Source organism: Prunus avium, chromosome 1, assembly GCF_965620075.1.
Source record: "Prunus avium chromosome 1, drPruAviu1.hap1.1, whole genome shotgun sequence".
NCBI lineage: Eukaryota > Viridiplantae > Streptophyta > Magnoliopsida > Rosales > Rosaceae > Prunus > Prunus avium.
The window spans coordinates 36,790,852-36,815,583 of NC_142284.1; the positions used below are offsets into that span (position 1 = coordinate 36,790,852).

A 24,732-nucleotide genomic window follows, 5' to 3' on the forward strand; every position below is an offset into this window, starting at 1 on the left:
TATATATATATATATATATTCATATTTCTTAATTGCATGAATTTTTTTTTTTATAACCAAAGTTAGGAACGAGGGGAAAGCTCACACACCGGTATTATAAAGGTTTGAATCCAAAACAACTTAAAGCGCCAAAAAGACCAACTAACACCCCATTGGAAATTACATGAACTTGATCCATTTCCTCTTCTAACCCGATGGCCGATCCTTCACAATACTGGTTTCAACTTTTGTGCACATGCCATTATCCTCCTCCTTCTGTGCTCCTGCTTTTCTGGTTTTGATTTTGGTTAGTGGATATGGGTCAAAACTCCAAGTCAAATAGAGCTCAGAACCCAAGAGGGAGCATCATGGAACGTGAGCTATGGAACACAAGATTAATTCATTTTTTTAAAGTCCCTCTGACCTTTCCACTATTTTCCACTTTTGGTACTTCACTTTCTCTCACTTGCAAAGTTGAAAGCAACTACACTCTGTCCCTTTCCCTTCCACACGTTTTTTTGCATTTATTTATTTTTTTAAGTTTTCACTCTTTATTAATCTTTGTGCAGTTTATTTATTTTATTGTCAACCTTGTTAAAAAATGGCTGCACCTGCAGCCTAAAATGGTAATGGGTAGACTTACCAAAAGATGAGCCTTCGAGTTATTGCCGGTCTCTTTCTTTCCCTTTATAACTCTCTCTCTTTCCTCTCTGGAGTTATCCATACAACAAGCTGCCTCTCTCTGTTTCCTGCTCTGTCCTGCTTGCTAGGTACTAGTAGGCATCTCTCTTTTCATTAACTTTTACTCCAATTTTCTGTCAGACAACTGATGCCTCAAACTCCAAACCAGGCTTCCTATTATTTGTTTACCTTTTGCAGAATGTCCACAAGTTTTTCCACATCGATTTATTTTTTCAGTTTTCATGCTTAAATACACTTACAGTTGTTTTTTTCCCTGTTTTACTTCCTCTTTTCAGGGTTTCTCTATAATTTGGACGGCGGGGATCAAACTAAAACAAGTTTTGTGCTTCACTTTTGCCTGATTTCCGGGCATCCCTCAGAGGCTGAGGTACCCATCATTCTATCTTTTATTGTTCTCCTTTTCCTCATCATGTTCTTGTTGTGATTTTAGGGAATTGTACTTGAAAAATTATTTCCTTTCAAAAAATGGTTTAAAACAGTAAAAACTGTAGTCTACATGTGGTTCTCATTAGTCAATATTGGTGGGCTAGCTACTAGATTTGCTTTTAATGCCTTCAAGGTGATCCAGAGAGAGTTTAGGGAAGAAAAATTTTAAGGAACACTTTTGAAGAAATAATTAAAGGATTCAAGACTGTTTGTGATCCAGATGATAGTGCTAGCTAGCTCATGTGGCATGCTGACACTTATATAATTAGCTTTTGAATAAGCAAAAAAGTTGTTTTTCAAAATGCATCTCCAGGCTGATAGTTTCTTACAAAATTATGTGTAACTTGGAGGAAATATTTTTCATCCGATTGGAAATTTCAAAGTGTTGGGAAAATGAAAATTAAATAAGGATACTACTCGCCTTCTTACCGGTAAGGAGATACTCCAAATCACAGTTTAACACATATGCAAAAATAATTCATCAAAAACACAAAAGGAAAAAATTTTGCACACGTCACATTGCTATTGGCAGGAATGTAGGAGCTCCTACTTACGTAAGGAGGGAAGTATTTTCCATTAAGTGGATAACAACTTCTCATTTAAAGTTCTCTCTCTCTCTCTCTTCCCAGTCGGTAGGCAGAATTTATGTTGAACAAAGGAAGACAGGGAACCCAATGCTCTATGCAGCAGTACTTTCGGATTTTGGTGATGCGTAAAAGAACAAATGTATTTTAGGGGAAAAGAAAGTGTTCATTCCAAAGAGTCTTTTTCTTTTTGCTATTACTGATGACATTTTGGAAACTGGTTGCCCTGGAGAGAAGGCATATTAAAGATTGTTCCAATTTCATGCTTCTTCTGGCTTAGGACTGCATACATAAAATTAGAGGATATCTCTTGATAAAGTTTGAAACTTGTGAACTTGGGCAATATGGAGAAAGGATCAAAGGGCAAGTTGAAGGATCCAGGGGTCTCTATAATGAAGTCATCTTCGAGTGCTGCATCTTTGAAAAGACCACGAAGAACCAATAATGGAGCCCAAATTGCTTCATGCTTGGTTGATGGGTGCAATTCAGACCTTAGCGAATGCAGGGATTATCATCGACGCCATAAAGTATGTGAGCTCCATTCAAAGACCTCAAAAGTTACAATCAAGGGCCAGGAACAGCGGTTCTGCCAGCAATGCAGCAGGTAAGGGGGGAAGAAATAATCTTATGTTAACTACTGTGACGAAAATGTATATCTGATCACAACGAAAACTTGCGCAAGCTATAAGGTCAAGTTGTTGAAATTAGAACTAAAGGACCAGAAGTATAATTCAACTTATTTATATTCATAAGTTTCTCTGCCTAATAAAATGTATTTTTTGGTTTTGTGCCATGTATAATCCCACTGTCGTGCATTCAAAAAATAGAGCATCTTGAACTAGCATATGAGAGTTGGACACATTCTCTTACAAGCATGCATTCTGTTACAAACTAGTCTTACATGGAATTGGTGACCTCAAAACCCGATTTGATGTCTTAGTTTTTATGTATAGGCATGATGCTCAGTCATTGAAAAACGATGGCTACCACATGGCAAGTTTTACTTGTGGATTAATTAAGACTCTTCTTTCCACATATCCTGGTTGCCTTCTTTATATGTATATATATTGACATTCTTCATCACATTACCAAGGTTCCATTCATTGGAGGAGTTTGATGAAGGAAAAAGAAGCTGCAGAAGACGTCTTGCTGGACACAACAAACGCCGAAGGAAGCCTCAATTAGAACCCATGTCCACAAATTTGGGAAGATTCCTTTCCAGTTACCAAGGTTTGGATTTTTAATTGGGGAGGTTGTGTTCATGGACAGTATTTTTCACATTTTCCATAGTCGTGATGAGATATCTACAATTGTTTTCATTAGCATAACTTGAAGTACAATGTGTTCATATACAGACACAAGATTCTTACAATTTGGTAGTCCGCAAGTGTGTCCAACAAATGCTGTAATGAACTCTGCATGGGGTGGGGCAATGAAAGCAGAGAATGATGATGTGCTTCTTCATAGCCACTCGCAGTTAAGTGAGACGAGAAGAAACTTATTTCCAGGATCTTTGGCGTGTCAACAGAGCATTGAGTCCATGCTCTCTCAAGCTTCTGCCTGCCAACAACTTGTTGGTACCGACTTTGCATTGGGAAATTCAGGCAACAGCCACAAGATGTTCGCCAAAGGATTATACCGCGACGTTGAATCCAATCGTGCTCTCTCTCTTCTGTCATCGACACCAGCATCCCGGGGGGAGATTGGTTTGAGCCACACAGGGCAGTCCAGTTCAATCTGGCCAGCTCAGCCCCTGATCCCTAGACTGCGCTACAATGTTTTGGGAATGGTGGACGAGGCTGCCATTTCCAATTCGGTTGCTGATGGCAGCAGCAATGCCAATAATATGCATTTCCAGGGCATGTTTCAGATTATATCTGATGGCTCAACTGCTGGTGCCCCTCACTAGAAACCCTATACAGCTGGTGGGGGTAATTTAATCTGCAAAGATCTAGGGATTAAGCATTTGACTGCCCATGTAAAATTGAGAGAGATCAAAATGTCTCTAGTTTGTATTTTTCTCGTACCCCTGGAGAGAAATAATCATGCTGCTATATAAAAGTATTGTCTATTTCCACGATGTAACCATTTTATAAGTTCACTCTGAGAGTCTGAATCATATTTGTCTGAGCTGATGAGACTTTTTCTATTTCAACACAATACATGAAATGATTTACCAAATAGCATCATATGCAATTTTCTTTGAGTTTTGTGAAACTAAATAAGCAAAACAAAAAATTTGTTTATTGGTTTTTTTGGTCAAGGTTTGGAAGGGAGAGAGGAATTTACTTGCACGCATTGGTGCTTAGGGGTTTCAAATTTGAGACCACTAATCTTAAGCCAACCATACTTCTTCACCATGGTATGACCCTAAACATGCTTTGAGTTCTCAGTTTTTTATTTTTTGGTGTGGACATGCCTCATATTTGATCCCAGTGGTTGAAGGGCCTGCATGGGGCTCTAGCCTCTAGTGGAGCCCAAGTTTCCTTTTTCAAAGTTTATTCAGTTAGCCCAGTTGATTCTAAACTCCAGCCCAATTTGAAATCTTACCTTCTCCTCTGTTTTTTTTATCATTTTGGGTCTGAAGCTTCTCCTCTGTTTGAGCCTCACATTTATTGTGAGGGTTAACTACCTATTTTATTAACCTCATATTCTCCTTTGTTTTCATTTTCTTAGTCCATTTTTTTATAATAAAAAAAAAATTAATGGAAATGAGAGTTCGAACTTAGGACCTTTGGAAAGGGAAGTCCCAGTAGACTAAGAGTTAGATAGTAATTATGAAAACAAAATGCACTTAATTAAACCAACTAATAGAAATTTCTTAAAAGTGTGTTTTAACCTTTGGGGCCGTTTGATAACCATTTCAATTTTATTTTTAATTTTTTGTGCTAGAGCCTAGAGTATGGAGGAAAATGAGAGTGAGAATAAAGTGAGGATGAGATTGAGAGAGAGATGATGAGAGAGGAGGATGGGAGGGAGGAGAAACAAAAGTGAAACGTAAAAACTTGAAAGTGAAAACAATTTCAAATAGATTTCAGTTTTTAGTTTTAGTTTCACTTTTGTTACTCCTCCCTCCCATCCTCCCTCTCAATCTCATCTCTATTCTCATTCTCACTTCCATTCTCCCTATTTTTCCTCTATACTCTAGCGCAAAAAATTAAAAACTAAAAACTAAAAAATAAAAACTAAAATTGAAATGATTATCTAATGGGCATTTTGATTATCTGTGTAAGAACATAACACGTTTTGCTTTCCCAAATAATTGACATAATTTAATGGGGGGATATTTGGGTCGCTGTTGGCTTACTGCTCTGCTTTGTCCATTTGTAGTGGTTGAAGATGACCTAAAGTAGACAAAAAGCAAACCAAATTAAGTTACTTTCCTTATCATAAGTGAAGACCTCCAGTTCGTTAACCCTAAACTGCAATGGCCCCTCCTCTGCAGAGGCCCATTACCGCACATGCTCCCCACACACAACATTGCTTTCTTCACAATTATTATAATATAATTATGATGGAGGTATCAAATTAACCTAATTGTGGTTCTAAATTAATCTCCAAATTAACAACCACATGAATCATGATGAGACGATCAAACATGATGTTTATTTTTTGGATTTATAATTATAAGTAGGTTAGTTCATATGTTAATTTACAGCTTTGTTTGGGCAGCATGCACTTCTAAAATAGATACTAGCTAGTCTTGCTGCCTTCTCTAGTAGCCACAGTTTTGTCTTGCTTATGAACCATCAAATTTGTGGAGGAAAAAGGGAAAGTCTTTTTGGAAATTAGGGTTTTTGATGTTGAAAAATCACTAATTTTCCAAGATTGGTTAATCACACACGAGTTGCCTCAAAGCAAAAGTGAGAGTTTGGGTTTCATATATGTATCTTTGTGTTGTGTTTTTTTTTTATAGATAAGATTAGGGTTGCAAGCCATGTGCATACATTATAAGTTGTTAGTGTCTCCACTACATTGAGTAGTTTTTGAGATGGTTATGCCTTTTAAGATCAAGCTACTAGGTTAATTAAGAAAATGATTATGCCTAATTAACCCATCTTCGAGTACAATAGCTCGTGTCCTTAGCCAATTACCTAACATGGATTTGACTAATCACACACAAGACAAGTTATTGTTATTGGAATGTCTTGTTAGGCTTAGTTTGAATATTGGATTGCCAATAAATTCTCCAAATTTAACACGCTCATTTTTATAGTCAGCCATATGTTATAGTTAGTCGAGCACATTAGTTTGTCAATTCTGACCAACTTATGAGTGGGCGACTGGTTCTAACACGCTCATTTTTCTTCTTTTTCTTTTTGATGTGATGATATGATAAAATTCTTAAACAGATGCAAAAGCCAAGCATATAGTTCGTTCTTTATTTCTTCCTTGTTGCTTTTACCAAAGCTTGTTGATCACAAGAGCAAAGAAAGACTCAAAGATAAAGAGACTTTGAATTATTAATGGGTGCACTGAGAGACAAAAAAAAGAATAGTGACGTCTTTGAAAGGAGAGTAAAAGAGAAACGGGCCAGCATAGAAACTGGATCAGTGTTTTTGAAAATGAAGAGGAACCCACTTGAGACGTGACTTCCTTAAAGACATGTGCCCAAATGGGAAAGAGGTCCACGTATCATTCTGGTTGACGTTGATGGTGTTCGCCCTAAAATGGAAATAAATCTGACAGGTGAGGGCCCACTCTCTGTTCAACCGTGGCCATTGGATTTCCTCCTCCTCCTTTTTATCAAATGTGCTTGCTGGTCCCCACCCTCCACCGCATTCAGAGCTTCATAAAACCCTAGATTGTGAATTATAATTGAAAGTGACAAGATTTACAATCTTACACACATACAATACAAGCTAAGCTGGCTGTGACATCAAATTCCTTTATCTGACAATTTTTCTGTGCTTTGCTCCCTCATTTTCAAGAGTGTGGATAAGAGCATAGTGTTAAAGCCGATTAGAATATAAAACGAGTTAGTGTTAAGTATTCTGCGACTATAATTGAACAGTTCGAATTAAGGCTGGAAACGACGTGTTTAGATTATTAGGCATGAGCCTGAAAGCCCTAGTGCAAGCAAAACACAAAACTGTGAGTATAATTCATGATTTTCACCAAAGAAGCAAAGCATACACGAGGAGTAACATCGGAAAGCATACTTTTCGACCATCACCATATTCTTAAAAACCCTTTTTTCATGATTTCATCAAACCAAGCCCATTACAAATGTACCGCATCACAAACTGGAGAGCAACCAATTTGGTTATATATAAAAAATTATCCAATGAGGGTTATGAAATGGAAATTATTCCAAAATTGACAACACAAAGAGGCCCCCCGTGGGCTGCTGATGAACAACTGCTAGCAGCTACAGATCTTGATTTCTGTTTTCTTTTTCTCACGTACAAGTTTGACAGGTTGACAAAAGCCATCTGCGTTTTTTTTTTTTTTTGGGCCGAAGAAAAAGAAAAGAAACAGAAAAGCTATAGCTAGCTCGGTAGGCATCTGTTTTTAGTGGTCCACTAGGATTGATGATGGGAGAGGTGAATATGAAGGCACGATGGTGGTGGTGGTGGTCGGTGGTCACAATCAAATAGTTGTGATCCAATTTAAATGCCTCTGTCACTTTGTGTTCCATTTTTTATCCTCAGCTGCGTTTCCATGTTTTATAACTGGAGACGGTAATTTAAATATGCTGTAAAAGAGTAGAATTCTTAGATTTTTTTTAACACTTTCCATCATGGTGTATGGAGATAGAGGACATAGGTGATAGCCAGAAACCCGGTTGATTGGCTAAATTCAAAACTTTACCCTACCTTCCAAGTCCTGTAGCATTGGACCACTCCACAGTGTTTAAAACGAATCGTTTAGAATTTGGGGTAGTTCAGTTGGTCTTCATTTTGTCTCAACTCACTGCTTGATATATTATCGGCCCCCACCACACCAATGTTTCTGAGTTGGATTCTAGCTACTTATCTTCTTTTATATCTTTGCCTCAAATGCATCAAAATTTAAACCCTAATTCAATCACATCATAGCTGTTTTATATGAAGCATAAGAAATGTTCATGCTAAAAATCTAACTCAAATATGAGCTAAAAATTGATTTTGTATGCATTGTACCACCCCTGTCTCCACCTTCATATTATAACAAGTGTACAAATTATACTACGTGGCCATACTCCAGTATGATTCTATAATTTTTCGTTCTCATATGCTAGGCATATGTCCAATTAATGCTACCTTGTTTAATTAATCTTTCTCAATTTCATCACCTAGAATAACAAAAAATTCCTGAGTTGAGATATGTTTAATCATAGAACTGGCCGACTCCACATCCACTTCAGGTTTGATGTATATATTCTTTTATTTCAAGTAAGATTTCAGATTATTAAGATATCTATTTTAGATTAAGACATATATCAATTTAAATGTCACATGCGGTGGCGGAGCCTCTCCTAGGTTAAGAGTGGTCCGGGCCCCCCTATTTTTTTGACCTCTCTCCTATATTATACACTACAAAAAACAAAAAAAACAAAAACAAAAAAGTGGCAACAGTCACCATTATTGGTAACTGTTGCCACTTGTTTTTTGTAGTGATATAATGTAATATATACAACTTACTAATATACAACTTGTAATTTAAATAAATGACCCCTTTAAAAATAATATATATTTGTGTTTTCTATTTCGGTTCCCAATCTTATAATTCTAGCTCCGCCCCTGATCATATGCTTGTTTGATGTGACTTCTTGGAGTTCACTTTAGAGTAGATGTGTATTGCAAATATATGTAAAGATATAAAGTAGACTAAATTTCACATATTTACAAGTCGACTTTTTCAGTTCATGCATGATGGCCATGTTCACGAAAAGGGTACAGTTATCTAATGGAGTTTGACCTGAAAAAAGTGGAAGCACAAAGACGCTTTGTGCTCCAACCTTAAAATTTGTAAGATAAGAACAAACTTAGTTTCATATTGTTTACTTCTTCTTTTTTTCTTTTTTTTTTTACTTTTTTGCTGTCTGACCAAACACGAATTTTCCTTTTTGGTTTTTAATCTTAGTTTCTAATATTGGTTTGTTCTCATAGGAGAAATTCACAACTCAATTAGCCAAGACAAGGTTCAAACCCTAGCCCCCCAATAGGTTACACATCTCAACTCGTTTCATACAATAATTTCGAGTCATTAGGACATATCAACTTATTATTCAATTTTATCAGTAACACTTTCAATAACCAATTTGAAATTTGTTTCAAATTTATGGCATGTTTAGTTATTTGAAACGAGAATTTGAATTATTCTGATTGTTAGCTTCTTCTGTGTTTACTAACACATAAAAATGTTAAAATTACGTGAGTTTTACGTTAAAACTTTATTCTTATTAGTCAATTCTATGAGTGGCACTTTCAACCACCAATTGGGAATTTCTTTGAAACTTAATTTTTCTGAAAACCTGGACCAATACATATTCTAACCTACTTTGCAATCCGCCACCAAATTAAATAGTGGACTGACTCGAATTCTTAGTACTATCAAAAAGAGATGACTATTAGAATACCAAATATAATTATGAAAACACCATAGCTTTGCAAAATCATAAAACTCTTTATTTTGTGAGCTTTGGAAAAAGATAGAAATAAAAAGTTGGATTTGTGTCGGGTCGATCACCATTAATTAGTAGGACACCAACTTAAACTTATGCCATGGACCACTAATTAATTAGGGCCATGTGAATTTGCACTTTTCTTTATCCAAAAATGTTTCACTGCCTTTTTTTTGTTTTTTGAGGACCTTTTCTATTGAGATGGGTGATATCATACTAAACTCACACACACAACACAAATGCTAGCACTCGAACCCAGGACCTTGCCTAGGAAAGTAATTACTCTAAAAATGTTTCACTGCCTTTTAATTATTCTTTAACGAATTGCAAAATTAAATTAATGCTTTATCTCTATATATTTTTCAGTGATGGATATATTGTATAGCTTGTGCTAAGGTAACTAAAATGTACAAAATTCTTGTAATTAATTAAGAAGAAAAAAAAAACCTAAATCTAACAATTTTTCGGCACCGGACAAGGATGTGAATGATGCAACATTGGTTGGTTTGGCCTTCCCTCCCTATTTTGAACAAATTCTTCACTAATAACTTACCAATACACTAGCAAAAAAAAAAAAAAGTAGCAACAATCACCATTATTTGGTGACATTTGGTGACTGTTGTGGGGTTACTAAAGGCTTTAGTCACTAAAAAGGCCAAAAAGGTGACTAAAAGTCTTTGTAGTCACCAAAAAAGTCAAAAAAGGTGACTAATACCTTTTGTCATGGCCACAAATATCACCAAATAATGGTGATTGTTGCCACTTTTTTTTACTAGTGATATATACTTTCCATTATCAACATATACTTGCTCTCTTAGACTTAATTTCTAGATTAACTTAAACTACCACTTTATAAATAAATAAACAAAAACTCAAACAACTGAATGCTCACACGGTGATTAAGTTGGTGACAATACTTATGCATTGAGGTCATAAAACATGAATTGGTATATTCCCGTGATGCCGATTTAATAATTGAGTGAAAACTGAAAAGAAAACAAAAACTAACTAATGGGGAAAAAAGTTGGTTGGGTTGAATATGGGTAGACACTAAATATCTGGTTTTGCTTTAACTTGTAAATGATTGTGTACTTTGCCTCACTCCTTACGCAAAACCTTGCTTGAGCCACCTTCTTTCTTTGATCCACAAGTCCTCTCCTTAAATCCCTTCTTTTATGTATAAAATTTCCTCTCACTTCTGTTTCTATAAATCGTACAAGATTTTTCACATGGAAATGTCCTTGCAGGGATTAATTTGTCCACCCCATAATTAATAATTAAACGTTTCGTTGTTTACTTTGTCTTTATATATACTTAGGACATGATTGTATTTGGTAAGTGGCGAACCTCAAATCACTAAACCATGTTTAATTAGCACGCAACACACTCGAAAACCCAGATATTAAGGTCTAATCGAAGTAGAACCATCGTTTTATTTGGAGCAATGTTTCGACTCTATTCATGTCTAGGCAGTTTGGGTAAACATGTTTTATTTCTTAAAATAATAATTTCACTTTCTAAGCTGAAAAGAAAACAACATATGTAAATTTGAACTAATTGGTTTCAACTTATATAAACACACAGGCAAACAAAAAAAACTATAGCATATCAAAACATGTTCAACCTGAGGTTAGAAATATTAATCCAGTAAAAACCAGCAGCCTTAAAGGAAATGTATAAAATTAATGGAGTAATTTTAGCAACTGAAAAATTTAGACAAGTACATACCAAAATCATATAAGCTACATAACATTATTAAGTACATACACTTTACTTAGGGTTTACCTCTTTATATATAAATAAAAAGGAACTTTATATTATTCGAACCGTTTTTAATCATGTCAATACACACACTAGACTACCGCGGTCGTTTACTTTTAGTACAAAAGATCAAGTTAATGCCTTTTTTCACTCGGCTAGATTCAAGTTGGCACAACTTAATTATTATTATTATTAATTAAATAATTAAAATGGCAAATAAAGTGAATGAGCCAATGGGGGCAGAGACAAAAGGGAGGGGTATTTAGGTAAAAGGAGGGGACATACGAGGCTCACCTTCTTAAGGTTAGGTCACATGATTGCCCGAGGCCGAAAATGGTCAGGTGGATATCAGACGTTGTTGGGTTCATCTTTCGACACGTAGCATCCCTTGGGACCTTTGCATTGATTGCCAGTTGCCAGCCAAGCCAAAGCCATCATCAACTCCTCCTCCTCCTCCTCCTCCTCCCATTTTAAGGTTTTCTCCCATTTCGCTCGCTTTTCCCCTATTGGTCTAAGTCACCTGCGCCTCACGTGCCCAACTGCACCGTCGGATCCACACACCAGATCTTTCCCTGTCACTTGGTACTATTTATTATTTAATTTGATTCCTTCTGCTTAGACCGTCTTTATCATTGTTAGCTTAATTAGCCACTCTCTTAACCCTAAGCAAAACCAGAGAACCTGGTAATGGTTTTAAGGACCTGGAAATAATAATATCAGAGAGGGCTTGAGGCAATAGAAACAGAAAAATAGAAAAATAGAAAAAAATTAAATATATATATATATATATATATATATAAAAGAGGCAGGCAGCTTAGCTTTGTTTCCTCTATTGTTCTTGTTCTTGTTTGCTGTGGTGTAGTGAGGGAGGGAAATAAATAATAAGAAGAAAAATAAATAGTTTTGGGGAGAGAGAGATGGGGAGGGGGAGAGTGGAGCTGAAAAGGATTGAGAACAAGATCAACAGGCAGGTGACCTTTGCGAAGAGAAGGAACGGGCTTTTGAAGAAAGCCTACGAGCTTTCCGTTCTTTGCGAGGCTGAGGTTGCTCTCATCATCTTCTCCAATAGAGGAAAGCTGTACGAGTTTTGCAGTAGCTCAAGGTATTTTTATTTTTTATAAATTTATTTTGTTTTCACCAAAACAACTAAACCCGCTTTTTTCCACGCTCCAATTTTATACAAATCAGGCAATCTATCTCTTCACCCGCACTTTTGTTTCTCTCTTTGCTTCTCTTATAAAACGAATTGATAAATTCATTAATTCATTAATTAATCAATTCGTTTCTTTCTTCTATATATCATCTGTTTCTGTTTAGCTGTCTGCTCTTTTAGATCTCCAACGCGTTGCCTTGCGTGGCCCTTTTTTGCTGTTTTCAGTTCTCGTCGTGGTCATCTGCTAGCTAGCGTTTTGGCCAAAGCTCGCTCGTGAAGATTTTTTTGTGTTTTGCTTTGTTGAATTTTCGTGGTGTTTTTTTTCTTTTTTAATTTGTATTGCCGTTTTGGTGAATGTCTCGGTGTTTTTAGCAGGTTGAGTGTTTCTGCGTTGGCATTGCTGTTAGATCTGCAACTGGAAAAAATGAAAACGCCATCAAAATAAGATACATAGATATAGAGAGATAGATCTCTCTCTCATCTACTGTTTCATTTCTTAACACACTTAATTGCTAGCTTCTCTCTCTCTCTCTCTCTCTCTCTCTCTGTGAAAGTGCGTTTTGGTTTTCTCAAAGCCTTTTTCTCTCTTAATTTGCTCTCCCTTCCTTTCATTCAATTACTCTCAATTTTTGCCATCATGAAAGCGATCTGATCGATCCAAAGCATTTCAAGCTTAATTATACTCAGGTTTTCGGTTTCCTTTTCTTCTTCATCATGGTGGAATTTTGTTTCTTTTTAAGCTCTTTTTCGATTTTCAGCTCTCACTTCACTTTCTTCCCGGAGGAGTCAAAGCTCGTACTTTCAGATGAACTAACCTGCAATTTGATCCAACAACTCTGCGATTCACAGGATCGCTCCTTCTCTCTCTCTCTCTCTCTCTCTAAAAGCCTAGCTCAATTGATTAGCTAGGGTTTTGTTTTACCCTATTTTCTCTCTTCTTTTTTTTTGTTACAAAAATTTACCATGATTATTCTCCTTCTTATTCTCTTCTGCTCCTGCAAATCTTTTGTTGTTCGACTCGATATTTGAGGCGAGCAATTTTTAAATTTGCCAAAAAAGCAAATGATTAAATTACCCGGTTTCTTCAGTTCCTCATTTTGGTCCTTTAAATATACAAGTTTTCCTTCATTTTCCATTGGATTAAATCCCTCCCTCTCTCTCTGAAAGACAGACGCAGATGTTTATCAATCACATTTAGTACTATCTGCTTCAGATGGCTTTAGGGTTTTCTTGTTCACTCTTTGTGATCTGACTTCTTGTCAAGAATGACTTGCTTTCAAGTATATAGTACTTTTAATTTAAGAGCTTTTTGCCCGTGATCTATCTAATCTCAGTAAAATCTATCTCTATTTACCAAATTATATATCTTTGCTTTTGTTGTATTCTGTTTCTCATATAAATTGCAAAAGCTAACAGGCTTTTGTTTTGTTTTTTGGTTTCACAACTGTATCTAAGATAATGGTGAAGTAAATTCATCTTAGATCCTGTACGTACCAGCTGAATTATAATATTTGTTCAAATTTATTTATAGATTTATGTTTAAAGTAATGAGATATGAAATTAAATGAAAATTAAGCTGAGAGTTTTTTTATATATTTTATTTATTATATAAGGTTTAAAGGTTTTATAATGAAGATATAGGCTCTCATAAATATTCATCTCATTCAGCTAACAATAAATAAAAATGATAAGGTATTTCGTACTTGTTTGCTTTTATATATGTTTTGTTTAATGCATATCTCACTCTCCCAGGCTTGTGATATCTCTATAGTTTATTCCCTAATCCATCATTCACACTTGGTATTTTGTATGCCCTTGTAATTAATTAAGTTTCAAAGGAAGATTTTACATGTTTCTTTGTGTTATACAGCATGCTCAAAACTCTTGAGAGGTACCAGAAGTGCAACTATGGAGCACCAGAGACAAATGTATCTGCAAGGGAGGCCTTGGTAACACATTGTTATTATTTAATTAGTCGCGATGGAATTATGCTTAGTACTGTACATAATAAAGAATATTGATGGGAAACAAAAATAAACAACTGAAAAATATTATGACAATGGGTTTTAATTAAACTTATGGAGAGAATTTGTTGAAGGTATGACTCCCTCTCAGTTTTATTCCTTCAAATGTCAAACAATTCTTAATCTTAATCCAACCAAGAAATCTTATATTATTGTGTCTCATGGGGAAATATTTTGAATTCGAATCTTTCACCCAATTTATCTTTGAGCTGAATACATCTTATCTCACTGCTCTCTGATCGTAGGAATTGAGTAGCCAGCAGGAGTATTTGAAGCTCAAGGCACGTTATGAAGCCCTACAACGAAACCAAAGGTTATTGTCCTTCCTATCTGCAGTTATACAAAATTGTTTGAAAGGCTAAAAATTAGGTTTTACCAAATATGACATTTCTTGTTACTACCTTAGGAATCTTCTTGGAGAAGATCTTGGCCCTTTAAGCAGCAAAGAGCTTGAATCACTTGAAAGGCAGCTGGATATGTCACTGAAGCAGATCAGATCGACACGGGTACCCAACCTGACCACCTTACCATTTGTATACTGTACATCTAGTGTGTAATTCTCAACAATTCCCTGCATACTTGACTGCATGCTTAAGGATTTTTAGCATTTTATGCTCATGGTTGGATTTTCCAAGTATACTTCTCAGCTGACTGCGAATCAAAAACTGATCTGATTTTCCAAATTTCCTCCAAGTAAAACCTGCATGACTTAAAACAATATATCTGTAACTTAGTATATTCTTACTTTACAGACCCAATGCATGCTGGATCAGCTCACAGATCTTCAGCGAAAGGTACGTACGAGGACACATCTATCTTTATGTATTTCGTGTTGAGTTTATTCTGCTTCCATTTCAACCAAAAAAGAAAAATGTATACTTTTCCGGTATATTTATTCAATGGTTTTTATTGGCGCACAGGAGCACATGCTAAATGAAGCAAATAAGACCCTGAAACAAAGGGTAGGCAATGTTTCCAGCCATTCTAGATTTAAATGATCATGAATAGAAAACTATAATTCCCAAGTGCAACACACAGTAACTGGATTTTATATTTCATAATACTTGTTTTTGCTGATTAATTAAGATATTTTAGAATATATATGCATAGCAAAAATTTCAAATAGTTGACTACGTGACTTTATTATGGTTTGCAGTTGTTTGAGGGATACCATGTAAATTCACTCCAAATGAATCCAAATGCTGACGAGTACGGCCGGCAACAAGCTCAAGCTCACGGCGATGGCTTCTTCCATCCCTTAGACTGCGAGCCGACGTTACAGATTGGGTATGTACCACTTATGGATTTTTGATAAGCTCTCTAAATTACATGAGGAAGCCATTCATCTGGCCTAGTAGATATAGAAACCAAAACCTGCTGATTAGAGAAAACCTACTTTCAAAATAATGACAGTTGAATTGGTGGGGGAATTAGGAAGGTTTCTTGATGTTAAACAAGACCTGAAATTTCAAAGCGCATGGATGAATCTTTTCATTGAGTCATCTTTCTCATCGAATGTATTTGTTAATAATTTTGCAGATACCAGAACGATCCAATATCAGTGGTCACAGCAGGTCCAAGCGTGAGTAATTACATGGCAGGATGGTTGCCATGATAATAAAAAGTGTGTATGGAGAGCAGCCAGCCATGAATGATGATGCATATTTTCTTTTGATAAGAAGATACAGTATGTTCCTTTATGTTTCTTCTTCTTTCTTTTCTTTTTTTTAATTTGACCAAAAAAAGGACCATATTGTAATTGTATGGACTTATGCCATAACTCTGGACCTGAAGAGTTGTGGGTGCATGCTTTCAAGCAACTGTGCTTTCTTTCTTTTAGCTTCGCAAGCTTTGCTTTGGAATTAATAATATCTTTCCAAGATTAGACTGCGTATGATTTTGGTGTGTGTAATATATGCCTTGCGGCCCTTTGGCCATCTTATCTACAATATTGTAAGGTAGGCATTTTAGTAAGTTGCCCTGTGCATGGCCAAATAACCAGCTTCTATAATGAGGGGTTATGTTGACGGGTTCAACCCAACAATTCAACAATAACTCTACATTAGATTTGATAGCTATTAAGAACCCCCTCATTATAATCCCTCATTCTAGCCTCCCTGAATTTTGCTAAACAAGATTAGTTATGCTATAAACAACACGGGCCAACGGCCCAAGAAGCTCAATAATTCTAGTTGTGGAGGCCCATGAGGCCCATTCCCTCAATCTTGAAGATCATGAGGGTTGTCTAATTTCGAAAGCAAAAGAGAAAGGGACAGTTGGTTGCATTTGTTGCTTGTGAGATTTAAATAAAGAAACAAGACTTTGAACCACCAATTGATATTTATTTCCTTGGACTTACAGGAAAAACATGGTGATGTATTAGGTGTAGAGGGATTGTCTCTCTCTCTCTCTCTCTCTCTCTCTATGTATATAGACAACAAGGAAAGGAATATATGTGAGTCAAGAATGTGGTTTGGGTTTTGCTTCAATCTTCAAAACTCTAAATAGTCTCATGTCATGGATTCTAGCTCCGCTACAAGACGACGAGCTTGTAGCCACACGAGTTATAATATCAATGCTTGCAATGTCATAATATTGCATACATTTACAGGTGGCATATATTCATATCCAAAGAAAATGCAGGCAAATATAAAACACTTGGAAGAAGATGCATGAAAATCCATTATTGTTTAAATATTAGCACGTGAGACACAACAAAAACGTTTCACATCAAAGCTATAATTTTTCAGTGCCTTGAAGAAGACAAGGGAACAAACTTGTCAATCTACAATCTATGCGGGCCCAACCTGAGCGTGAAATCATCTTAATTAATCATCAATGTTTAATTATAATTAATATCTTCTTCTAAACAAGAAAAAGTTTTTCAAACTAAAATCGTTGTAGGGGGATCATGTCGGGAATATAACCAAACTTCTCATTTGAAATTACAAATTAATTATTCATCATTCAAGTTAAAACTTTATAGGGATTATATTAAGGGATATTCACTATTATATCCAATATAGGGGCCTAAATTATAAATAAATAAAAAACTATACATAAAATGGATTTTAGAAACACACCCAAAACTCAACATAACAAAAAGGCTTCGAACTTTATAAATTACAAAACTGTTTTTCTTAAAACAAGCCTAACCCCAAAACCTCATTAAAAAAAAAACCCAAAACACTCAATAGTGCATCAAAATAATTTAATAATCAAAATTAAATTCAAATGGACCAGCTATCATTTTTTGGGTTTTTTTTTTTGGGTTTGTTTATAGAAATTAAATGGTGTATGGTTTATCTATATCACCAGTGTTAAGAATGGGCATATAACTAAAAGGGAGCTTTAGTTTTAAAACACAATATAGTTTACTAATTTGGAAGATAGGAATACAATTTCATCTAATTAGCATAAGGCCAAAGGCCAAAATGTAGTACCTAATTTTACAAAAATATCATTAAAAAATATCAAAATTACAACATATGCCATTATGCCTTTATTGTCAAATTTCAATATTTAGTTTTCACCCAAAACCAACAGCTGTCAAAACGACATCAGAAGATCCAAAACAGAACCAAAAACAACATATACTGAAATTGAATCTATAACCCTTTCGCGCGACGTTTCATCTTCAACTACAGAAACCGCTTCAACAGTTCCACACTATTCCCCAAAATCTCAGACGATCATTCGCATCAACGGCGACTAGCAACGACGACACCAACGATGACATTAATTCTTCCTAGCTAGGTTTTAGAGTTTAATTAGTCAATTAGTTTTAATGAATTGTTGAATTAGAGATTAATAAATTAAGTAGTTGGTGGTAGTTGGTAGGTAGGTGGTATCGTGGTAGGAACATTTGTGGACCCGTGAATTTTTTAGCGGAAGTGCAATTTCGAAAGACTAAAAGCTTTATAAAAACAAGGAAAAACACAGACATGGTGATGAGGATGTAAAACAAGTTATGAATTTTCTGATCTTTTATCAGGAATTGGTGGTTGTGACGTAAGGAACTCTTTCTTTAAATATTTTATTTTATTTTTTAAAAAAAGTCTCCTCATTTGAACAAAAAACAAGCAAAATGTCCCTATTGCTAAAGGAATTCCTTTTCCGTCTATAGTACGGTTAATTATTATTATTATTTTTCCTTAGACGTCATTTTGGCGAGGGATTTTTAAAAATTATAAATAAAAAAAATAAAAAAGCTCGCGTTGCGCACAACGAATAACATAGAGCAGCATAGCAAATGAGGGTTCAAAGAGGACTTTTGTGAAACAGGTAGCTTGCGCCTAAGCCAAGGGGGAACATTCCTGCACCTGCAACTCCTACTCCGACAAGGGGAGATGCAGTTGCACCTTCTTGTGCCTTTGTAGGTCTACCTCTGCTAGGGACGAATCCAGGATTTCAAAATGAGGTGGGCTAAATTTATCTGATGTACAAACTTACTAAGAAGATAGAAAACTTGACGATACGAGTGAATTTCGTTGATAACAAAAGATTTCCAAAGAATATTTGATCTCTTAGGTTTGTTATGTTGACCCGACATTATAAAAGTATAACCTATTAAATAATATATACAAGACAACATGTCAGCAATTAATTAATTCATTAAATCTCACTTATTGATAATTCATTATTCATACAAGTAAAATTATTATAATAGTTTTCTCTATTTCATGACAATAAAAGCCTTTGACTGATTTTCTCATAGGAACTCCATGACAAAATGTAATGGAAGTAATTCTTTTAGCTATGGTATGAAGAAAAGGAAAGCTAGTGATATGAATGTTTTTCCAAGAAATCTAAAAGTAGTTGATCACGTGTTTATCAACTCAGAATTGATGTAGAACGTAATTAGTCCAAGGTAAAGTTTCTTGGACTGAAAAAGAGTCCTTCTGGGCTCATAAAAACTATTAAATTGCGATCGCCTTCATTCTAGACATGATCGAAATGAATAATAAATGAAACAATCTTCCCATCAGAAGATTTTCAAGAACATGTGTTTTATTTTTTAACCTATTCAAACATGACAAGTCTAATTATTTGTTTGATTCTTCCACTATGCTACCTTCTCTTGGGATAAGCTAAAATAATGAATCACGACAAGGCACCGTCGGCGACCACCAGCTGTTAAATATTCAATATTTCCAGGCCCTGCAAATGCCACGTATCTGGATCAACTCAATTATATTTGTCTCCAACCACCTTGCATTCAACCAAATCTAACACGATTTGATTAAAAGATTTCTCAAACTATTGGTGAATGGTCATAATCCTAATTTCATTAGCTTGCCTAATAATGAGTAAAACAATTAATTTCTCGATAATTTCAGCAAACTCACACCTCATAAAAACAGATTATTTGTTCGTCACAATTTTACAAGACTATTTATATATTAATTAGTATATAATTATAACTGTCTCCTAATTAATCATCATCCAGCTAAAAACAATTTGACCTTACGCATTTTCACAAATTGTATCAATTTTTAGGGTTTTTCCTGTAAATTAATTATAAAAAGTAGTTTACTTTTTTTCCGAATATAAATTTTCTTTTTTTTAAATGGAAGAAGTAAAGAATAATATTTTTTTTTTGTGACTTTTTATCACAAATGATCCCTGAGATTTGCCAAATTATCACCTATGGTCCTTTATGTTTTTTTTGACATTTTTGGTCCCTTATGTTACACCTCACACATCAATTTGATTCCGCAGTCACGTTCCGTCAAAATTTTCCGTTAGATTGCTAACATGGATTAAACAATGTTTTAAATATTTTGGGTTTTATCACAAATGGTCCTTGAGGTTGGCAAAATTATCACCTTTGGTCCTTTATGTTTTTTTTAAAACATTATTAGTCCTTTATATATTTTTAAAATAGTTCAACATTTAAAATCTTTTAGAAAAAATTTCAAAACATAATTTGTTTTTTATTCAAATCCACTTGGCATGTTATTATTGGACATGTAGGCTCCATATGCATGTCACGTCAAATCCGTTAGGTTTTATTGAAATTTCTATTAAATTGATGAAAATTTCAACAGAACCTAATAAATTTGATGTGACATGTACGTGGAGCCTACATGTCCAATAATAACATGCCAAGTGGATTTGAATTAAAAAAAAATATTATGTTTTGAAAATTTTCTCTCTTTTTTAAATTAAAAATATATATTTTAAATGTTAAACTATTTTTTAAAGGGTTTAGGATTTTTCAACAAAACCTAACTAATTTGACGCGACATGTATGTGGAGCATACATGTACATACATGTCCATTAATAATATGCCAAGTAGATTTGAATATAAAAAAATTTGTTTTGAAAATTTTCGCTCTTTTTAAAAAAAAATTTAAAGAAGATTTTAAATGTTAAACTATTTAAAAAAGAAACAGTTCTTCATTTAGATCCACTTGACATTTTCTCATTGGCTATGTGTGCACCACATATGTGTCATGTTAGCAATTTAATAAAAAAATTTAACGAAATCTCACGGTGGGATCAAATTGATTTGTGAAGTGTAACATAAGGACCAATAATGTCAAAACAAAAAATAAAGGACCAAATGTGATAATTTCGCAAACCTCAGGGACCATTTGTGATAAAACCCAAAATATTTAAAACATTGTTTAATCTCCACGTCAACAATCTAATGGAAAATTTTGATGGAACTTGACGGCGGGACCAAATTGATGTATGAGGTGTAATATAAATGACCAATAATATTTATATATAAAAAAACATAAATGACTAAATGTGATAATTTGGCAAACCTTAGGAACTATTTGTGATAAAAAATCCTTTTTTTCTTTTTTCCAAAAAAGAATATTAATAATATTTGGAGGCGGTTGTTTGTGGGAGAAGATAAGGTCCCACGTCATCTGCGTCCCGCCCACTCATCACTGACTGCACTTCCACTCCAATCCACATCGCGTGTGCCACATGCGCACAGCTTACGTGTCTTCCTATCCAAACTTCCTTTTGATCTCGTTTTTTTGTGTATGTATATTTTATTTCCGGATAAACCGCGCAAAGAGCTTCCATTTATAGCCGACTTTTCTTTTTCCCGTTGTTTGTTTTTATTTTCCTACGAACCAAACAGAAGATTTTTGAGAGAGAGAAGAGAAAAGAAAAGAAAATCGGCTCTCAGAGATCTTGATAAACAAACAAACCTCTGCCTCTCAAAACTCACCACTTGTATTTTAATTATTACGAAGGTCAAGAAGAAAAGAGCCCAATCCAATTATACCAACGCTGTTGTAGATAGACTTCTCCGATTTCTTTTATCCATTTGCCTCGTTTCTAGCAAAATTCTGGAATTTCGATCTTCTTTCAAAGAATTGTAGGTTTTAAACATTGTTGACCTCAATACCCTAATTTTCTCGGGAAAAAAAAGATGATGCGAAGGCAAGACCAGCAAGACCAGCAATCGAGGGTTTTCTACGAGCTATCGGCGCTGGTTCTCAACCTCCTCCGATCTCCTCCCACGCCGATTCAGTTCTCCGATCACTCACCGGTGGTGCCCTCCTCGTCGCCGTCTTCGTCTAGGCGGCCGCCGCCCGCCGCGACGCAGATTTCGCCGGCGGGGTTCGCCTCGCTTATGCTGGGGATTTCGATGGCTCTGATGCTCTGTGGATCGGTGACTTTCTTTATTGGTTTCATATTGATGCCTTGGGTTCTCGGATTGGTTATGGTCTTCTACGTGGCTGGCATCGTCTCCAGCCTCTCTGTTTTTGGAAAGTCGATTCTTTGTTACGCGTCGGCTCCGTCATCACCGCGAAAGGAGATTCCTGGTAAAGATTATAGCTTTTGCTTTTAATTATCTGTTTATTGATAGTAATTAATGTTTGTTTTGTCCTTTCCCTGGACCTGGAGTAATCTGTGTCTGGTTCCATGGTTTATGGATTTTCTTTGCTGTCTGGAATCTTGGTATTAAATGGTTTGTCTGTTTTTCTTATTTATTATATCATTTGTTTCCATTTGCTTCTTGAAAAGAACCAGGAAAACATGTATTTAAGATTAAATTTTTTAGTCAGAACAGAAAGTGGTAATGTTTGGAATTATAATCAAATCAGTTAGTTAACATTTATTTGGTATCGAACAACTAAATTTGACAGAATTAGAATAGCTCGTGATTGAGAAGAACTAAACAAATATATTTGCCATCTTGTATCTGAGAGGGAAGTAACACCAACTAGAACTTTAGCCTTTCATTTTTGAGAGCACAGATCCATGTGTTGCATATGACTCACCAAATAAAACTCTTTGGAGTTCTCATCTGTGTATGGTTGTAGCCATGAAGCAGACTCAAAATTAGAAATAAAGCAATTGCAATGTAATGAATTTTGAAATTGCAATTACTTTCTATAATTGTTTCTTTCCCTAAATTCAATCATTATCATGCTTGGCCAAAGTACCATGATTTGCACATATTTAATTTGCCACCTCTTTATTCTTCCTTATTTCCACTTTGATTGCCTCCACAATTGCGTCAAGTTTCCAGCCTTTGATTGCCTCCACATATTATGTTATCTTATATGCAAAATCTCATTGTCGAACAACTTCAAAATTTTGTTTTTCCTCTTGAAAGTGAAGAAAAATGAGTTGGGCATGTTTGTTTTATGTTTGATTGAATATTTGTCAAATTTCTTATATATCATGATGTGGGGTTCCTTGTCCGTTGTGTGTAACTAGGAATAGTTTTTCGTTTATATTTCTGATCTGTTAATTTGGGTGGTCCTACAATCTTGAAGTTCCTAGAACAGAAACAAAGTGGAAGGTTTTGTTTTACTGTGTGAGGCTGCTTAGGAAGATAAACACTTTTTCTGTTCAATATGCTACTAGGATATATGCCAAAAGAGCTGGTTTGACATTTGAGTGGATTGAGAGAACAAATTCTTAGATTAGATTAAGTTAGAACTCTGCTTGGATCGAAAGTAGCCCCAATTAGCTGAGCATTAAGAGTTCTGGCTTGTTGATGCGATGCTTAGGTATTGAAAGTGATATATGGCGGATAATTAGTTGGGGATATATTCTTTGATCAAGTCAATCCAGGAAAGATGCTTGGAAGGTAAGGCCTATAGTCACATGTTTGACATATATTTGACATATATTTGTTTTCTGGGCCATCATCCCTGATCTTTCTCTTAGTCAATCAGATGCATTTTCCCCTGCCACAAGGTTAATAGTGTACTTGGGGTATCTGTCCTTCCGTTCCTTATTCACTGGAAGTATTGTTTGCTGTCTTGGTTGGTACTTCTAGTTGGAAATTTCATTTAAAATGTAAAGTAATCATGCTGGGAAGATTGTTTAATAACCATCTGTATAAATTTTCTATTGCTGCAGCATGGAAATTATTGTGAAGAAGAGGAGGGTGGTTCAAGAGGGTGGAGATGTTCATTGAAGGAGGATGGAGCAGCACAAATGTCCTGGTGAGTGGTGTGCTGCATATAGCACGATGTATAGGGCAAGGCCGAAATTAGCCGAAATTAGTCGAGAGGACTTCTTGAAGTATTGATGCATGAACAGTAGATAAAATGTTTATTAATGTTCTACTGAATATGTGGAAGTGGCTTCTAATAGTGAATTGTTGAAGGATGATGTTAAAGTACTTCCATCCAATGAATTCCTACTATTGAGGAGATGGAGGAGATGTTGCTTGCTAAGCCTCGTTTAATTCTATTCTGCCGTTGTTCCGTACATATCATATCTCTTGTCCTCAAATTTGTAAAAGTTATATAGCTCAGCTGGTTACGTTATTCATTTGTGCTTTTCTTAAGCAAAATAAGAAATGGAGTAAGATCTATGTCACACTGTTATTTTATCTTTCGTTGGGGCTAATTTTTATGACGAGATAGAAAAAAGTGATCAATGAGAAAGCACAATTTTTTATGTCGTGCTTTTTCTTAGGGCATTCACAATCATGCTCTTTATTTTCTTGTTAAAATTTATCTAAAAACATTAGAAAGCTATTTTATATGCTCCTTATAAAATTTCAACTCCAACCATACTCCCTAGTTTAGGGAATTATAAATTATTTATTTATTTTTTAAGTTTGGTATAAATGCTCCCTCTTCATATGAAATAATAATGAAAAATATTTAGCATTCAATAAATATTTAAAATAGCATTAAAGTAAAGCAATATTTAATTATAGGGAGACATTCAGAGTCCTTTTTCTCTCCTTATATTTAGGAGTTTCTAGAGATCTTTCTATTTTAGGAGTTGGATAGAGAGCATGGTTAGAGGTGGGTTTTCTCACTTCTTCCCTAAATTTTATCAAAAAAGGTGATTTATGGAGTTCATTGTAAATGCTCTTAATCATCTTTCTGAATGTCCCAGTTATTGTTCATTTCCTTTCCCCTAACGAAAGAAACACTGTGGGACAGGTTTTGTTTTTAGGTTTTTGAACGAATAGGTTGGTAAGTGACTTTTGGGGTAGGGATGGGAATTGTTGAGTGTCCTGATCTCATCGTGCTCTTCCTCTTTTT

General features: G+C 35.1%; 3 protein-coding genes across 6 annotated transcripts; all 3 read left to right on the forward strand.

The window, feature by feature from the left end:
* Positions 1–600: 600 nt before the first annotated feature.
* On the forward strand, positions 601–3,776 carry LOC110769291 (squamosa promoter-binding-like protein 16). Of its 3 annotated transcripts, none has more exons than XM_021973247.2 (5): positions 601–749; positions 957–1,048; positions 1,737–2,295; positions 2,785–2,921; positions 3,047–3,776. In XM_021973247.2, exons 3-5 carry the CDS (start codon positions 2,036–2,038, stop codon positions 3,598–3,600), a joined length of 951 nt encoding a protein of 316 aa, XP_021828939.1. In that variant the 5' UTR covers positions 601–749; positions 957–1,048; positions 1,737–2,035; the 3' UTR covers positions 3,601–3,776. The 3 variants fall into 3 exon arrangements, with proteins under 3 accessions (XP_021828939.1, XP_021828931.1, XP_021828946.1); XM_021973239.2 differs by having other exon boundaries at positions 1,972–2,295; XM_021973254.2 differs by having other exon boundaries at positions 2,046–2,295.
* Positions 3,777–11,504: 7,728 nt separating this feature from the next.
* LOC110769593 (agamous-like MADS-box protein MADS4) lies at positions 11,505–16,132 on the forward strand. Of its 2 annotated transcripts, XM_021973608.2 has the most exons (8): positions 11,514–12,163; positions 14,085–14,163; positions 14,484–14,551; positions 14,645–14,744; positions 14,991–15,032; positions 15,159–15,200; positions 15,395–15,525; positions 15,778–16,132. In XM_021973608.2, the coding sequence occupies exons 1-8, from the start codon at positions 11,979–11,981 to the stop codon at positions 15,851–15,853; spliced, it is 723 nt and encodes a 240-aa protein (XP_021829300.2). In that variant the 5' UTR covers positions 11,514–11,978; the 3' UTR covers positions 15,854–16,132. The 2 variants fall into 2 exon arrangements, with proteins under 2 accessions (XP_021829306.2, XP_021829300.2); XM_021973614.2 differs by lacking the exon at positions 15,159–15,200 and having other exon boundaries at positions 11,505–12,163.
* Positions 16,133–21,262: 5,130 nt separating this feature from the next.
* Positions 21,263–24,065, forward strand: LOC110769721 (uncharacterized). Its single transcript, XM_021973752.2, has 2 exons — positions 21,263–22,035; positions 23,588–24,065. The coding sequence occupies exons 1-2, from the start codon at positions 21,639–21,641 to the stop codon at positions 23,602–23,604; spliced, it is 414 nt and encodes a 137-aa protein (XP_021829444.1). The 5' UTR covers positions 21,263–21,638; the 3' UTR covers positions 23,605–24,065.
* The last annotated feature ends 667 nt before the right edge of the window (positions 24,066–24,732 follow it).

Coding starts and splice junctions, on each gene's coding strand:
- LOC110769291 (XM_021973247.2), top strand. CDS start 2,036: ATGGAGAAAGGATCAAAGGGCAAGTTGAAGGATCCAGGGGTCTCTATA. Junction 2,296..2,784: donor TTCTGCCAGCAATGCAGCAG/GTAAGGGGGGAA, acceptor CACATTACCAAG/GTTCCATTCATTGGAGGAGT. Junction 2,922..3,046: donor ATTCCTTTCCAGTTACCAAG/GTTTGGATTTTT, acceptor GTTCATATACAG/ACACAAGATTCTTACAATTT.
- LOC110769593 (XM_021973608.2), top strand. CDS start 11,979: ATGGGGAGGGGGAGAGTGGAGCTGAAAAGGATTGAGAACAAGATCAAC. Junction 14,552..14,644: donor GCCCTACAACGAAACCAAAG/GTTATTGTCCTT, acceptor TTACTACCTTAG/GAATCTTCTTGGAGAAGATC. Junction 14,745..14,990: donor AGCAGATCAGATCGACACGG/GTACCCAACCTG, acceptor CTTACTTTACAG/ACCCAATGCATGCTGGATCA.
- LOC110769721 (XM_021973752.2), top strand. CDS start 21,639: ATGATGCGAAGGCAAGACCAGCAAGACCAGCAATCGAGGGTTTTCTAC.